The sequence below is a fragment of the Nicotiana tomentosiformis genome, chromosome 8, assembly GCF_000390325.3.
Source record: "Nicotiana tomentosiformis chromosome 8, ASM39032v3, whole genome shotgun sequence".
Lineage (NCBI taxonomy): Eukaryota > Viridiplantae > Streptophyta > Magnoliopsida > Solanales > Solanaceae > Nicotiana > Nicotiana tomentosiformis.
This window is the reverse complement of record NC_090819.1, coordinates 136269066-136286870: the sequence shown is the minus strand read 5'-3', so window position 1 is coordinate 136286870 and position 17805 is coordinate 136269066. Positions and strand designations below refer to the sequence as shown.

At 39.7% G+C, this 17805-nt stretch overlaps 1 protein-coding gene across 1 annotated transcript; it reads right to left on the bottom strand.

The window, feature by feature from the left end:
- Positions 1-10311: 10311 nt before the first annotated feature.
- On the bottom strand, positions 10312-11588 carry LOC138898210 (uncharacterized). The gene is made up of 5 exons (XM_070184258.1): positions 11364-11588; positions 11211-11272; positions 10947-11109; positions 10728-10838; positions 10312-10644 (listed from the first exon to the last, which is right to left on the bottom strand). The coding sequence occupies exons 1-5, from the start codon at positions 11586-11588 to the stop codon at positions 10312-10314; spliced, it is 894 nt and encodes a 297-aa protein (XP_070040359.1).
- Positions 11589-17805: the final 6217 nt, after the last annotated feature.

Here is a 17805-nt window from a genome sequence, read left to right as displayed (position 1 = left end):
TGAGACCCGTATTTACGAAAAATATGAAAATGGGCTGAGACCCGTATTTTTATGATTATGAAATGGGGTGTCACATGGTGACTTCTTAATTGAAAGAATTATATTCAAAATATTTATTTGGATGGATTTTTACTTAGAAAGTATTACATGAAAGAATTGTATTTGAAAGATATTTATTTGAGGAAATTATATTTGAAAAGATTTATTGAAAGAATTATATTTGAAAAATAATTATTTGAGAAAAATTCATTTGAAAGAGAGTTACTTGGAAGAATTATATGTGAAGGACAGTTATTTGAAGGACTTGATTTAATTGGGTGTAATTGTGTTTATTAATTGTTGAGTGATATTAATGGTACTCTTGTTGTCTGTTGTGCATATCACTGGTTGTTTTATCATGCCCTTGTTGTTATTTGTTTTCTGTTATTTTGTATATTATATTGCACAGGTTGTTAGACTAGTGAGTGTCTTGACTGTACCTCATCTCTACTCCACTGAGGTTAGTTTTGATACGTACTGGGTACCGACCGTGGTGTACTCATACTACACTTCTACACATTTTTGTGCAGAGCCAAGTATTGGAGATATCGGACTTGAGCAGAGTTAAAGAGGGATCTTAAGGATTCAAGGTAGAGTTGCTTGGTTGTCGCAGTCCCTTGGAGTCTTTTTATTTCATTGTACTGTTAATTTGTAATCAAACAATATTGTATATTCGGTCATCGTGATCATTCCATGTATTCAGTTAGAGTTCGTGACTCAGTACTACCATTCTTGGGAGGTTGTATATTGTAATTATTTCCATGTTAGTTTTTAAAAAATGGCTTCAAACGGTAATTGAAATTGGCTTACCTAGTCTTAGAGACTAGGTGCCATCACGAAGCCTGTGGTGGGATTTTGGGTTGTGACAAGTTGGTATCAGAGCTCTAGTTTCATAGGTTCTATGAGTCACGAACGAGTCTAGTAGAGTCTTGCGGATCGGTACGTAGACGTCTGTACTTATCTTCGAGAGGCTACAGAACTGTTAGGAAATTTCCTTTTCTTTCATTCCTGTCATGCAGAATTTGTTGAATTTGGAATTTGAGCCTTTGTATCTCTATTCTCTCACAGATGGTAAGGACACGTGCTACCGGGTCAGCTGAACAGGCATCCGCACATACTGTTAGGGCTGCAAGAGGTCGAGGTCGAGGTCGAGGAAGGGCATGTGCTGCGACTAGAGCTCCTGTCAGAACAATAGTTGAGAAGCCACTAGTAACTCCAGTTGGGGGACAGATATCAGAAGCACCTGTTGTTACCCCCAGACTTCAGGAGACTTTAGCACAGTTCCTAAGTATGTTTGGTACATTAACTTAGGCGGGATTGATCTCTGTTACACCAAATATTTTGCAGATTGGGGGAGTAGCTCAGATTCCTACCACAACTCCAGAGCAGTAGGTACACGTTAGTCAGGTTCCGGGTGTAGTACCGGTACAACTTGTTGTTCCAATTTGGCTTGAGGTCAGACCAGAGGCATCATAAGAAGAACAAAAGAGACTTGAAAGGTTTAAGAGGTATAGTCCACCTACTTTTAGTGGCACAGCTACAGAGGATGCCCAAGAATTTCTAGAAAATTATCACTGTATTCTCCGCACCATGGGTATTGTGAAGGTGAGCGGAGTTGCCTTTACAACATTTCAATTGTCAGGCGCAGCTTATCGATGGTGGCAAATCTATGAAGAAGGTAGACCAGCTGATGCCACACCACCAACTTGGGCTCAATTTTCGAAAATGTTCTTGAAAGAGTTTGTTCCCCAGACTCTCAGAGATCCGTGGCACACAGAGTTTGAACGGTTGCGTTAGAGCACTATGACAGTGTCAGAATATGCTATCAGGTACAGTGAGTTAGCCCGTCGTGCACCTATCCTAGTTCCTACAATCAGAGAACGGGTCCGCAGATTCATTGTGGGGCTCTATTATGATATTAAAATATGCATGGCTCGAGAGTTGCAAACTGATACTCCATTTCAACAAGTAGTGGAGATTGCAAGCAAGATTGAGGGTGTTTTAGGCGAGGAAAGGGAGTCTAAGGAGGCGAAAAGGTCTCGAAGATCTAGAGGGTTCAGTGGATTTTACTCTTCAGCTAGAACCCATTATAGCGGAGGCTCGAGCAGTCGGTCAGCTCAGTCCGCACCTCATATTACTCGGAGTGCTCCGGTTTACAGTGCACCACCGATACGAGATTCTTACAGTGGTTATTCAAGTTATCCGGCACAGACTCAGTACGAGCAGTCGCGACCACTGAGGGGTTGTTATGAGTGTTGTGATACTAGGCATATCATGAGAGATTGTCCCAAACTTGGGAGGGGTGGATTTCATCAGAACACTCCAACTACAAGTTTTATTCCAGTTGATACTCCACGTGCACAGTCAACTAGAGGTGGAGGACGGGCGGGTAGTGGATGCCTAAGAGGTGGAGACCCAACCCGTTGATATAATCGTTATGATTTGGCTGAGTCCAATACACCAGATGGTGTCGTTACAGGTACGATCGTTATAAAAGGATAATTTTTCTTAATTTGATTCGGTTCTGAATATTGAGGTGAGTCCTCATATTATGCTCCACTTATGGGTAAGCTTCGTAATTTTGCGACCCACCTATATGTTATCCCTGTTGGGAGAATTGAGGATGTGAGCCCGTGTCTGTCATTTTTATTTTGTGCACCATTGAGGGCTATAAGTCCAAAAGTAATTTTTCTTATTCATCACAGTGGGTTTAATGTGTTACGGAATAATTGATTCCAATTTTTTTTTATGAATTATATGCCCTACCGGTATGAGGGTTCATTATGTGTTGTGAAAATTGTTTATGAAATATATTGAAAAGATTCGGAGTTGAGGACGAGATTCTCGCATTTTATATATGATGTGAAATATTTAAACCGGGCTACAAGTCGCGGTGGAAGTTATATAAGGATGAGGTCCTTGTGGTGAAATATTTATGAGTTTAAAATTCTCCCTTTGTGAAATTAATTTGTATAATAATATTAATAGGGGGTCATGCATGTTAGGCTTATTTGATAATTCTTGTGTATTTTCTGTTCATATTCAGCCATTTTCATGTTGTAAACATTGAGTTTTAGCCTATGAGGTGAGTGCCCAATTGGCGTTAAATGTGACTCATTAATCCGAGTAAGTAATCATGAGGTCTTCATGCCTCACATTCTGTTGTCAGTGTTGTGAAAATTTGAAATGAGGTGGTGGTTAATATGAGATTAATTGATGATGCTGGAATTAATTATGAACAGCTTTTAAGCCCATAGATGTGGTAATGAGCATACATATGATGTGCTTCATGTTATGATATCATTATTATAATGCAATTCTTGTGATGTCGAGATTGGCTTTATTTCATGTGGCATTTTGTTGGGTTGTGGATGTGTTATTAGGAGTTGTTTGGTGTTACTCTGGCAGGTGGATATGCCCAATTACAGGAGAGACTCTACCAAAATTTCTGGAAAAAAAAATTGGGAGTTAGTAAAATTTGGAAGATTGGGATTTGCAAAGGAAGAGATAAGTATGTTATGTGTTTGAGGGCGAATGATCCTAAGCGAGAAAGAATGTAGCACCCTAGAGAAAGTTTTGAAGTACTTCAACACTATCAAGAAAATTGATGTGTGCGTAGGCACGAGTTGCTATAGCCAGTTAAGACAAACACTGTGCGTTGTTGTGAAAAAAATCAGACCTTTTGAAATGTTTAGACTGTAAGAAATTGATCTTAAAGTTTACAAATATGGATAAAAGAAATAAACTCAAATGAGATGATGTTGTCAGGCTTATCTCAAATGCGGTAGCGTGGAATCAACTGTGAGTATATGGGTAAAAGTAAAATCATCAATGTGGTAACCTCAAAATAATTCTTAGAATGTTCGAGGACGAACATTTATTTAAGAGGTGGAGAATGCAACGACCCGACTTGTCATTTTAAGAATTAACGCCTTGTTCAGTGGCTTAAGGTCTCGAGCAGCTTCGTGATATGTATTATGACCCACGGGTGTGATCGAGTTTGAATTTTGCGGAAGATTCGAAATTAATTAAAAGAAACAATCCTTAATTAGAAGCTTAAATGAAAAGAGTTGACCGGAGAGTTGACTTTTGAGCAAACGACTCCGGAATGGAATTTTGATGATGTCAATAGCTCTGTATGGTGATTTTGGACTTAGGAGCATGCCCAGAAACTCATTTGGAGGTCCGTACTAGAATTAGGCTTAAAATGCTGAAAGTTAAATTTTTGAAAAGTTTGACCGGGGGTTGACTTTTTGATATAGGGTCCAAAATTCGATTCTCGAAATTTGAATAGCTTTGTTATGTCAATTATGACTTGTGTGCAAAATTTGAAGTCATTCCGAATTGATTTGATGTGTTTCGGCATAAGATATAGAATTTGAAAGTTCAAAGTTCATAGATTTTGATTTGAGATGTGATTCATCGTTTTGATGTTGTTTGATGTGATTTAAGAATTTGACTAAATTCATATGATGTTTTAGGACTTGATGGTATATTTGGTTGAGGTCCCGGAGGGCCTCGGGGGAGTTCGGATGCCTAACGGATCGAATTTAGATTTGGAGGAAGAGCGGAAGCAGCTGGGCATCTGGTATGATCGCACCTGCGCGAAAAAGGGTCGCAGGTGCGAGCTCGCGGATGCAAAGAATTAGTCACGAAAGCGGAAAAAACATGGGCTGGACAGACCGCGGGTGCGAAGCCGCAGGTGCAAAAAATATTGCCGCGGGTGCGAAGCCGCAGGTGCGAAAACTATTGCCGCGAGTGCGAAGCCGCGGATGCGAAGTATTTTACCACAGGTGCGAAGAATTTTACCGCGGGTGCGAAGCCGCAGGTGCAAAGGAATCACAGCGGGTGCGAAAACCCCTCGCAATACAAAAATAGAGGGGTTCCGAGCTTTTGCCATTTTTGGGCATTTCAAGTTCGGTTTAGGCGATTCTTTAGCAAGGTTTTCACGGAAAAACTTAAGGTAAGTTTCTTGTGATCATTTCTACTCCATAATATTAAATTATCATCGAATAATCCGATTAGATTACATGTTTTTGAGGTGTAAATCGGGGGTTTGAACTTAGGGATTTGAAAACGAAAATTTAATATTTGGAGGTCGACTTTTTATTGGAATTCGATAAAATTGGTATGGTTGAACTCGTATCGGAATGGGTGTTCGGATTAATAAAAAAAATTCGGGTTCCGAGGGGCAGGCCCCACGTTGACTTTTGTTGATTTTTTTTGGAATAAATTTTTAAGTCGACGTATTATTATCCGAAATTGTTTCCGATGAATTTTAAAGAAGTTATACAATTAATGTGGTTAGATTTGAGCGGTCCGGAGGTCAATTCAAGCAAGAAGACGATTTTAGAATATCGGCATAACTTCAAAAAGGTAAGTGTCTTGCTTAACCTCGAGTGGGGGAACTACCCTTTAGGAATTGAGACTTATGTGCCATTTGTGAAATGTGAAAAGCCGTGTACGCGAGGTGACGAGTACGTACTCGGGCTTATATGTGTAAAATTCATTAAATTAAAGTCTTAGGCATTATTGTGTAATAAATTGGGAAATTATGACAATTATTAAATTATTTGTTTGCCATGCCTAAATCCTTGGTGTTGAATTTGTTTTTATATGATAATTTGATTTGATTGTTACTTGAAATATTTATGAAATTTCGTGAGTATTGTTGGTTTAATATTTCTTGGAAATTAATTCCAATATGAATTTTCTTATGCAAATAATTAATTAAGCAAATTTAAAAAGAAGTATTAATATAATTATCTAAATTTGGATTAATAAAAACTTTGCTTTATCTTGAGTAATTTCTATTTCTGTCGATTGATTTTGGGTGTTATATACATTGTGTGGAGCCATCGGCTATTTGTTGTGAAATTAATTGATTTGGTTGTGTCTTTGGAATCTTGGTTGTGGCCATTGGGCAAATTGTGATATGATTTGATTTTGTTATGTTGCCGTGATAATTTCCCGTGTAAATTATTGTATTGTGTGAGTTATTATTTTAAGAAATTGTTGTGTTGTGTGAGTTATTATTTTGGGAAGATAAGGGTGGCATTTCACTGTTATTGTGTTTGTGGGAATATTGTCTGGGCGGAGCGATAAGGGTGGCTATAGGAGCGATAAGTGTGGCTATTGATATTGTCTGGGCGGAGCGATAAGGGTGGTTATAGGAGTGATAAGGGTGGCAATAGGAGCGATAAGGGCGGCTATTGTCAGGGACGATATGTGATGATGTGGGGTTGTGGTGTTGATGATTTTCATGTGATGTTGTGATTTTCTTGTGTTTATTTTTATACCTTGTGCAATTTGTCTTGTTGTTGGTAAATTGATAACAATCTGATTTATGTTGAAATTGAGAGCCCGTGGCTATTGCCAGGCGGATTATAAAATAAAATGTGGGCACGAGGTGCCGTGAGTTAATAAGTAGGATATTTGGCACGTGAATTGTCCGTGCAGTTGTGATATGAAATGTGGGCACGAGGTGCTGTGATGAAATGATAATGATATTTGGTACGTGAATTGTCCGTGCAGTTGTGATATGAAATAAGGGCACGAGGTGCCGGAGAAATATGATGATTTAATTATGGGCACGAGGTACCGTGGAAATATGAAAAATGGTGAGACCCGTATTTACGAAAAATATGAAAATGGGCTGAGACCCGTATTTTTATGATTATGAAATGGGGTGTCACATGGTGACTTCTTAATTGAAAGAATTATATTCAAAATATTTATTTGGATGGATTTTTACTTAGAAAGTATTACATGAAAGAATTGTATTTGAAAGATATTTATTTGAGGAAATTATATTTGAAAAGATTTATTGAAAGAATTATATTTGAAAAATAATTATTTGAGAAAAATTCATTTGAAAGAGAGTTACTTGGAAGAATTATATGTGAAGGACAGTTATTTGAAGGACTTGATTTAATTGGGTGTAATTGTGTTTATTAATTGTTGAGTGATATTAATGGTACTCTTGTTGTCTGTTGTGCATATCACTGGTTGTTTTATCATGCCCTTGTTGTTATTTGTTTTCTGTTATTTTGTATATTATATTGCACAGGTTGTTAGACTAGTGAGTGTCTTGACTGTACCTCATCTCTACTCCACTGAGGTTAGTTTTGATACGTACTGGGTACCGACCGTGGTGTACTCATACTACACTTCTACACATTTTTGTGCAGAGCCAAGTATTGGAGATATCGGACTTGAGCAGAGTTAAAGAGGGATCGTAAGGATTCAAGGTAGAGTTGCTTGGCCGTCGCAGTCCCTTGGAGTCTTTTCATTTCATTGTACTGTTAATTTGTGGTCATCGTGATCATTCCATGTATTCAGTTAGAGTTCGTGACTCAGTACTACCAGTCTTGGGAGGTTGTATATTGTAATTATTTCCACTGTTAGTTTAAAACAAAATGTCTTCAAAAGATAATTGAAATCGACTTACCTAGTCTTAGAGACTAGGTTCCATTACGACGCCCGTGATGGGATTTTGGGTCGTGACAATTGTGTAGCTTGCTCGATATTGGACTTGGCTTGTTCGAGGTAAGTAACTCTTCTAAACTTGGAGCTGAGGGTATGAATCTTGATTATACGTGTTATGTGTTTGGTGTTGAGATGAGGCACATGCTAGGTGACAGGCGTGTGGGCGTGCACCGTGTGAACAGTGACTTCGTAATTTCTGTGGTGTTGTATAGTTACCTGAACTTATTTGAAATCATGAAATCTCTACGTACTAGAGTTATCGAGTTGTGATTCATGTTAGAAACCATGTCTAGACTATATTGTCACGACCCAAACTGATGGGTTGTGATGAGTGCCAGAGTTCTACCTACCGAACACCCCTAAGCATGCGTCTAAGATATAAACATGAAATAAGTGTTGGTCATGCATAACATCTGCCCCTAAACTACTAAATCATGTGAATAACATACGTGAGGAGACATACTCAAAAGACATATATACATATACATGCGGAATACAGTAGGGCGAGCCGACAAGGCCACATACTATCCAACAATAGATGACTGTCTACAGACCTCTAATAGAGTGTAAAACTATATAAAGGACGGGACTGGGCCCCGTCATACCCTTATATGTATACAAACGTATCGTACCAAAACCCAATAGCAGCTCCAGATCAAATGGAGCACACCAACTCTCGCTGAGCTAGGATCCTAAAGAGGGGGACCGTCAGCCTATCTACCTGCACCTGCGGGCATGAAACACAGGCCCTCAAGCAATAGGGGCATCAGTACGAATAATGTACCGAGTATGTAAGGCATAAAAATCAATATATAAAAGGCATAAAAGAAACATGGAGTAAAGAACTCAACCTGTAAGTCTGAATAGCTCTGTGAATCATGAAAATATTTATAATGTCATGCGTATGATAATAAATGTCATATCATGCATAGGTATATGCGTACATAACATCATCAAGCCCCTGAGGGAATCTCATCAAATCATCTCAGCCTTTGTGGGCAAAATCATAAACGTATACCAGTTGATCAGGTGGTGGTGCGTATATAACGCCATAACCTTTCCCCCATACCCCATATACATATACTATACGTGTATATAACGCCATCTGGTCATGTGTCAATATACATATATAAATGAATGCAGTGCATAATGAAATAAGTCACTAAGATCTCTCGGAATGTCATAAGACCCATGAGTAAACGATATGATAGTAGGACATATGGGGAATCAAGAACATAGGTAACCCTAGTACTTCTTGGAATAGAATCATTCGTGAAAATGGCGTGCATGCTCATTTTGTTGTATCATATGGATCATGCCAAAAGGAAAGAAGGGATAGACTTAACATGCCTGTATGATCTCTTCCTTATAACTCAACCAAGATCAACACAACTTTTTACATCTATAACAAGTGAAATGATATTGACGTTAACATATAATGTCGTACCATCGTAGCTGGCTAGTCGTATGGCTTAAGGAAAATCGGGCAGCAAATCCCCTATTTTTAATATATCCCAAAGACCACTAAGGGTCTTCAACAGCCCAACAACAACAATTATAACCAACAATAGCAACGACAACAATATAATCCAATATGAGTTTCTCCGATTATCTTAACAATCATATTTAGCGGCAAGCTCGTTTTTACTCATAACAAGATATAAATTGAGTCCAACTCTTATTCCATAAATTAGTTTACAAACTTCAGAACATCATACTTATATGTACTATATTATTTCTAGTTCAAAACATCCACAAAATGCCTTCCAAAATAGCCTCATACGTCTAGCACCTTATTTTTTATTGTCAATCACTTGTTTTTCATCTTTTCTTCTTCAATCAACTTAATTAACACCTAGAAAAGTTTAACAACAACAGCCACGACATTGTCAAATTATTTCTCACAATTTCCAGCCACCACAAACCATATATTTAGCCACAAAATAGTCCAACCAAAAAGACAACCATATCCCATGTTCTTTCAAGTGTTATCTTATGGTTTTTCACTCAAACAACACAACCAACATAAGATTAAACTTAGGAACAATCAAGAATATGTTATACATACCTTGGACAGTAGCTACAACTTGAAACCCTATCTCAACTTAGCTCACAATAGCCCTCAATCACACTACAACATCATAGAAGCATTCTCTTGTAGTCTTTAACACTTTTGATGATGATTTGAGTTGATTTCCCTTGAGTTTGGTTATTGGGATATGTTAGGGAGGTTTTGGAGAGCTTTTGGATGAAATTTGGGTAAGAAATGACCCGAAATGAGGCTGAAACATCTTTTAAAAGACGTAAGGTCGGTGGTCGTCTCAAGTGACTCCCAACCGAGTTGCTTGCGTAGGCTCGCCAAAATATGCGGATATATCTCTACTCCGATGTCGTATCGATGAACAGTTTAATGCGTTGGAAATTAGACTCATAGATATTCAATTTTGTATATAATATGTCCCAAAAATACCCCATATAGAACACGAAAGATATTTCTCAATACGCTCTATTACAAGGCAAATCCTTAGTCATTTTTTCCGCAACTTTAATCTGAATTTTCCCAAACTTTATATTTTCTATACAAACATCGTATATAGCCATATTATGAATTTAAAATCATTTAAATCATGATTAACAAGTCTCATATTTATTACATCGCCTTGGGACACACAGGGTATAACAATCTTCCCCCCCTTAGAAACATTCGTCCTCGAATGTTAAACTCCGAGAAATCTATAGATATTTTGGCAGAGTCTCCTCTATAACGGTACTTCTACCAACCTGTCACATAACAAACCCAATAATACAAAGCCACACAGGGCCACAATCATCAATAACACCAATGGCCTCACACGACCAATAACAATAACTAACATAAGAGTCAAGTATCATATATGTACCTAAAGGCTGTGATATCTCAGTCTGATCCTCCTCCGAAAGCTGAAACAAGTGAGGATACCTAGTCTTCATTTCTTCTTCAGATTCCCAAGATATCTCCTCCACATTATTGTTTCTCCAAAATACTTTAACCGAAGCTACATCCTTAGTTCTCAATCTTTGAACTTGTCTATCTAGTATAGCAATGGGAGCTTCCTCATATGATAGATGCTCTGTAACCTGAACATCATCAATTGGAATGACTTTGGATGTACAGACTCCAAGTTGGAAGGCAAGTCTAACTCATATGCTACTTGGCTTACTCTGTGTATAATCTTATAAGGTCCAATGTACCGAGGGCTAAGCTTTCCTTTCTTACCGAATCTCATAACGCCTTTCATCGGTGATACCTTTATGAATACCCAGTTGTCTACCTGAAACTCCAAGTCTCATCGTCGATTATCTGCATAGGACTTCTGACGACTCTAAGCTGCTAATAGCCTTTCCCTTATAAGCTTAATCTTCTCAACTGCCCGATGTACCGACTCTGGTCCTACTAACTTAGTTTCCCTAATCTCGAACCATACGATGTGAGACCTATACTTTCGTCCGTAAAGAGCTTCATATGGAGCCATCTGAATGCTGGAATGATAACTATTATTATATACGAACTCAATAAGTGGAAGATGATCATCCCAGCTACTCCTAAAGTCCATCACACAAGCCCATAGCATATCTTTCAGTGTCTGAATAGTACGCTCAGACTGACCGTCTATCTAGGGATGAAATGTTGTACTAAGACTTACCTGAGTCCCCGATCCTTTTTGGAAGGACCTCCAAAAATTAGTTGTAAACTAGGCACCTCTATCTGAGATAATAGATATAGGGACACCATAAAGTCATACTATCTCCTTAATGTAAAGACTTGCATAATCCTCTGCTGAATACGTAGTCCTGACAGGAAGAAAATGGGCTGATTTTGTAAGTCTATCAACAATAACCCATATAGAATCGAACTTATGCTGGGTACGATGTAAACTTATGATGAAATCCATATTAATCACTTCCCATTTCCAAGTCGGAATCTCTATAGCCTGCAATAATCCACCGGGTTTCTGATGCTCAATCTTAATCTGCTGACAATTAGGGCATTGAGCAACAAACTCTGCGATATCGTTCTTCATTCTGCCCCACCAGTATATTCCCCTGATATCATGATACATCTCCATCGCTCATGGATGAATAGAATAACAAGATTAGTGAGCTTCTCCCATAACCTATTGGCGTAACCCTGCCACATTAGGAACACATAATTGACCACGATATCTGAGGAATCCATCTCCTGTAATCTTAAATGGCATCTTCTCCTTGGAGGGTTTGTATCTCTATAGTGAGCTAGCACATGATCTTCATACTTGCGTTCTTTCACTTCAGTTACTAGAGAGGATGTTGCAGTGTCCTGAATAGTAACTATGGTACCACCTGAATCTAGTAATCGAATGCCAAGATTAGCTAGCTGATGAATCTCACGAGTTATCTCACTCTTCTATGGCTGTAAATATGATAGGCTACCCATAGATCTACGGTTGAGGGCGTCAGCTACTACATTCATCTTCCCTGGATGGTATAAAATATCAACATCATAGTCTTTCAGTAGCTCCAACCATCGCATCTGACGTAAATTCAATACCTTTTGCTTGAATATATACTGAAGGCTCTTATGGTCCATATAGATATCAACATGAATGCCATACAAATAGTGCCTCCATATCTTTAGTGCATGAATCACCGCGGCTAACTCTAAATCGCGGGTCGGGTAATTCTTCTCGTGGTTTCTTAGTTATCTAGAAGCGTAAGCAACAACCTTACCATGCTGCATTAATACACAACCCAATCCAACGCCTGAAGCTTCACAATAGATAGCATAACCATCGGTCCCTTCTGGAAGTGTCAGAACTAGTGTTGAAGTCAATATGTCCTTTAATGCCTAGAAACTCCGCTCACAAGCATCAGTTCACTGAAACTTAGTGCCTTCTGAGTCAACTTTGTCAATGGTGCTGAAAGAGAAGAAAACTCCTATACAAATATCCTGTAATAACTTGCCAAACCTAGGAAGGTACGAACCTCCGTCAGTGTCGTAGGTGTAGGCCAAGTCTTCACTGACTCAATCTTCTGTGTATCAACCCAGATACCCTCACCTGAAACAATATGACCAAGGAAGGCTACTGAATTCAACCAGAATTCACATTTAGAGAATTTTGCATACAACTTCCTTTCTTGTAGAACTCTAAGTACAGTACGTAAATGATCTGCATATTCAGCCTCTAAACGAGAGTAAACCAAAATATCATCTATAAATACAATCATGAACTGATCTAGAAAGGGTCTGAACACACGGTTCATCAAGTCCATGAATATTGTTGGGGCATTGGTCAACCCGAACGGCATAACTTGAAACTCAAAGTGCTCGTATCTGGTCCTGAATGATGTCTTCAAAATATCTTTCTCTTTAACCCTTACCTGATTGTACCCAGACCTCAAGTCTATCTTCGAGAAATACCTGGCATCCTGCAACTGATCAAATAAATCATCAATTCTCGGGAACGGGTACTTATTCTTGATCGTCGCCTTATTCAACTGCCTGTAATCAATACACATCCGCAATGAACCATCTTTCTTTCTTACAAATAACATAGGTTCTCCCCACGGTGATGTACTGGATCTGATAAAGCCTTTTTCAAGCAAATCCCTTAGTTGTTCTTTCAGCTATCTCAGCATTACAGGTGCCATTCTATACGGAGGAACAGATATCGGATGGGTATCTGGTAATGTGTCAATAGCAAACTCAATCTCCCGATCTGACGGAAGGCCTGGAAGCTCATTGGGAAAAACATCGGGAAACTCATTAACCACCGAGATAGACTGAGGATCGATGACTCTGCTTTCACATCCTATACCCGAACTAAGTGATAAATATAGCCCTTTCTGATCATCTTCCTTGCCTTGAGATAGGAAATAAACTTACCTCTTGGCAATGCAGTATTACCTTTCCACTCTAGAATTGGCTCCCCTAGAAACTGGAACCGAACTATCTTTATTCTACCATCAACATTAGCATAACAAGAAGCCAACCAATCCATACCCATTATAACATTAAATTCCACCATATCTAAATCAATCAGGTCGGCTACTGTAGAACGACTATGAACTACTACTATACAGTCTTTATATACCCATCTAGCTATCACTGGATCCCCAATAGGTGTAGACACCTCAAAAGGTTCAATCAACTCAGGTTTTATCCCAAACTTACTAGCAACCAACGGAGTGACGTACGATAAGGTGAAACCTGGATCGATCAATATATATACATCATATGAGGAGACTGATAATATACCTGTAACAACATTAGGTGATGACCTTTGATCCTATCGACCCGCTAATGCATAAATATAGTTTCGAGGACCGCTCGAGCTAGATGCTCCACTTCTGCCTCTACCACAACCAGCTGGTGCCTGTGAACCTTGCACAGAAGGGCGTACTGATGATGACGAACTGGCTACAGATCTCGCTGACTAAACTATACCTGCACCACCTCTCGTCGGACAATCTCTCATAATATGGCCTGGATAACCACAAGTATAACAAGGCACTGCTCGGTATGATGCTTACCACACTGAGCACATTGTGGCAAGGGTGGACTCATCTAACTTGACTTACCCATATACTAAGAACTAGAGGCCCTGGAACTCTTACTGGGCCCTGAATATGTGGAATGATAAAATCTCCTACCGGCAAACTGAGGGGGTGCACTAGCCGATGGCTGGGCTGGATACCTCGGGTACTACTGTCGCTGACCACCTCAAAACTCACTAGAAGGACCTGAAGATCTCGCTCTCTTACTCTAGCCCTAATCATGCTCGTGATCGGCCCTCTACTTCTTCTTACGCTTCTCTACACCCTAAGCGTATGCCTGAATATAAGAAATATCTATGCCTGGATGAAGTGAGACCGACATATAATCATTAAGCAGGTACGGCTCCAACCCCATCACGAACCGGTGAACCCGATCATCCATCTTATCTACAATAGTGGGAGCATTCCTAGCTAAAGAATCAAACTGAAGGTTGTACTCCCGAACACTCATATTACCATGTCGAAGGGTCAAGAACCTATCAAATCTGGCATGTCTAAGCTCTGGTGACAAATAATGACGAAGAAAAGCCTCTGTAAACTCTTGCCATACTGCTTGAGGGGCATCCTCGCCTCTGGACAACTCCCAAGACTCGTACCAATTAACTGCAATATCCCGAAGTCTATAGGAAGCTAGCTCAACTGACTTAGTCGTAGTGTCCTTCATTACCCTCAAAGTTCTCTACATCCTATCAATAAATATATGATGGTCCTCATTTGGATCTTCTCTAGTGAATACGGGAGGGTCCAAATTAATGAAATCGCGAACCCTCGCACTAATGGCCCTATCTGTATGACCGATACCTACCTCCTGGCGTCGATCCTGTGCAGGCATTAATCGAGTCAATAGTTGAATGTCATCTCTCATCTCCAGACCTTGTGCATCTGGCTGAGGAACTAGGGGTACTGGCTAGCACTAGAGCTGATTGTAATGACTCGGCCGGTCATTTTGCGTGTATTAGACCCAATATCCTATTTACTATTTCCCCCGTATATGTTTCTGCTTATGTGACTTGCCGGGAGGTCTTGGTTTTAGTTTTAGAGTGTTTTGGGACACTTAGTCCCTAAAAATGGAAGCTTAAGTCTCAATATTTTGATCGTAGTCGGAAGTGTATGAAAATAACTCCAAAATGGCTTTTTGTCGAATCTGTTAGATCCGTTGGGTGATTTTGTACTTAGGAGCGTGTCCGGGATGTGAATTTGAGGTCTGTAGCTAATTTAAGCTTAAAATGGCGAAAGCCAAATATTTGGAAAGTTTGACCGGGAGGTTGAATTTTTTATATCGGGGTCGAATTCTAATTCCTAAAGTTGGAATAGGTCCATAATGTTGAATATGACTTGTGTGTAAAATTTGAGGTCAATCGAACGTGGTTTGGTAGGTTTCGGTGTCGTTTGCGGAATTCGGAAGTTTAGAAGTTCTTTAGGCTTGGATCTGGGTGTAATCGGTATTTTGATATTTTTTTGAGTGATTCGAAGGTTTGACTAAGTTTGTATTTGATTATATGACTTATTGGCATGTTTGGTTGAGGTCCCGGGGACCTCGGGGGGAGGGATGAGGGGATTCAGGAGGTTTTAGACTTGGTTTGGATTTGAAAGGGGTAGTTGAAGTGTTGTTGTTGCTGGTATAATCGCACCTGCAGAGTGGGAACCGCAGGTGTGAGCTCGCAGAAGCAGGGATGGGACCGCAGAAGCGGCCAAGGAGGAGTTGAGCAGAAGCCACAGGTGCTAAGATTTTCCCGTACCTGCGATGGTCAGAAAAGCGGGCAACTTGGAGCAGATGCGATGGGTTTCCGCACCTGCTATAGGCGCAGATGCAGTCTTTGATCTGCAAGAGCGGAATCTGGGATTTTAAGTAGAGTCCGCACCTGCGATGGATTTTCCGCAGGTGCGCCGTCGCAGATGCGACAGTGGGTCCGCAGATGCGAAAAGTCTGGGCAGAAGGTTTAAAAAACAAGGGTTATTTTGGTCTTATTTCACCATTTGAGACTCGGACTTAGGTGATTTTGGAGAAGGTTTTCGAGGGGATTATTGAGGTAAGCTTCTTGTACTCGTTTTGTATCATAAATCTTGATTCCCCACTGATTTCCCCATCTAATTAGTGAGATTTTGAAGTGAAATTTGGGGGTTTAGGGCTTGAGAATCGGAGAGTGGATTTTGGGGATTTGGAGGACCCAATGATGTCGGATTTTGATGAATATAGTATGGTTAGACTCGTGAGTGAATGGGATTTCGGGTTTTGTGACTTTTATCAGATTTTGAGACGTGGACTCGGGGGCGATTTGAGTCTATTTCGGATTTTAGCTTATAATTTCATATTTTTCTTGTGGAATTGATTCTTTTAGCCTATGTTAATTATATCGTACTGCTTGTGGCTAGATTCGGGGTGTTTGGAGATTGATTCGAGGGACAAAGGCATTGCGGAGTAGGATTTTATGCGGTTTGAGGTAAGTAACAGTTTTAAATCTGGTCTTGAGGGTATGAAACCCCGGATTATTAGATTATGTGAGTATTTTGGAGGTGACACACATGCTAGGTGAAGGGCGTGTGGGCGTGCACCATAGGAATTGGGACTTTGTCCATTCCGTGAAACTGTAAAGTTGAATAACTTGTTGGTAGCTAAATGTTATCCTTGTGTTATAGAAATTTGAGTGCAAATCATGCTTAGGCTATGTGATGGTACTTTTGGGACCCACAAAGGTCGCGTACTTGTTGAATTACTTGCTAATTGTTGTCTTATACTCAGTCATGGTTTTGCTTGCGTATTATATCTCAGCCTTTTCTTGATTCTTGTTGATACACTATGTTATCTTTGTTTGGGCCGATCTTTGTGATTTTCGAGAGCCCGAGAGATTAGAGAGGTTGATGAATGAGTGAGGCCGAGGGCCTGTCTGTGAGGTATTAATACTATGGCATGTGAGTTGTATGTGCAGCACATGAGTTGTCTGTGCGGTTCCACGTATTGATACTATGTAACGTGAGTTGTCCGTGAGGTCCCACATATTGATACTATAGCACGTGAGTTGTCCGTGCGGATTTAGCGTTTGGGCTGAAAGGAGACCCTCCGAAGTCTACACACCCTCAGTGAGTGCAGGTACCTATTGAGAGTGAGTATTGAGGGCTAAGTGCCGAGTGATTTGAGTTTTTGTTATGAGTTGAGTCAATGTTTCCCTGAGAGGTTGTACTTGGTTTTTCATTTGTTGATACACTTAGTTGCTATCTGTCATTGTCGTGAAACTATTGAAAGATTTTATTTCTGAATTTCCTGAACTTTAACTGTATAAAACTGATTGGAGTTAAACTGCCGGATGCGAAAGCATGTCTATTCTTTGTTGGACTTATTGAAAATGAACTGTAATTGTATAGCTCGTCATTGTTTCTCAGTTCCTTATTTATTTATGTTACTTGCTGATTTGGTTGTACTCATGCTACATCCTGCATTTCATGTGCAGATCTAAGTGTGTTTGATCATGGAGGTCGTTGAGTTCGTGCGGGATTGAGTACCAGAGACTACGAGGTAGTTGTCGGCGTCTTCAGACCTTGTCTCTCTTTCTATGTTTCTTTCTTTCTTGTATTGATACTTAGACACTATTTTTATTAGATTGGATATTTAGATGCTCATGACTTGGTGACACCCCGGTGTTTGGGGCTATCTTTCTGCATTTTATTTTGAATTCAACTCCGTTTTTTGTAAAACTTTCTAGTATGAAA

Bases quoted from the DNA above. Each gene is read 5' to 3' on its own strand.
- LOC138898210 (XM_070184258.1), bottom strand. From the start codon at position 11,588: ATGAAGAACGATATCGCAGAGTTTGTTGCTCAATGCCCTAATTGTCAG. The intron at 11,273-11,363 runs GTCAGGACTACG...CTATTATCTCAG, and splicing joins AATCAGCCCATTTTCTTCCT to ATAGAGGTGCCTAGTTTACA. The intron at 10,645-10,727 runs GTAAGCCAAGTA...GATGATGTTCAG, and splicing joins CTTATAAGATTATACACAGA to GTTACAGAGCATCTATCATA.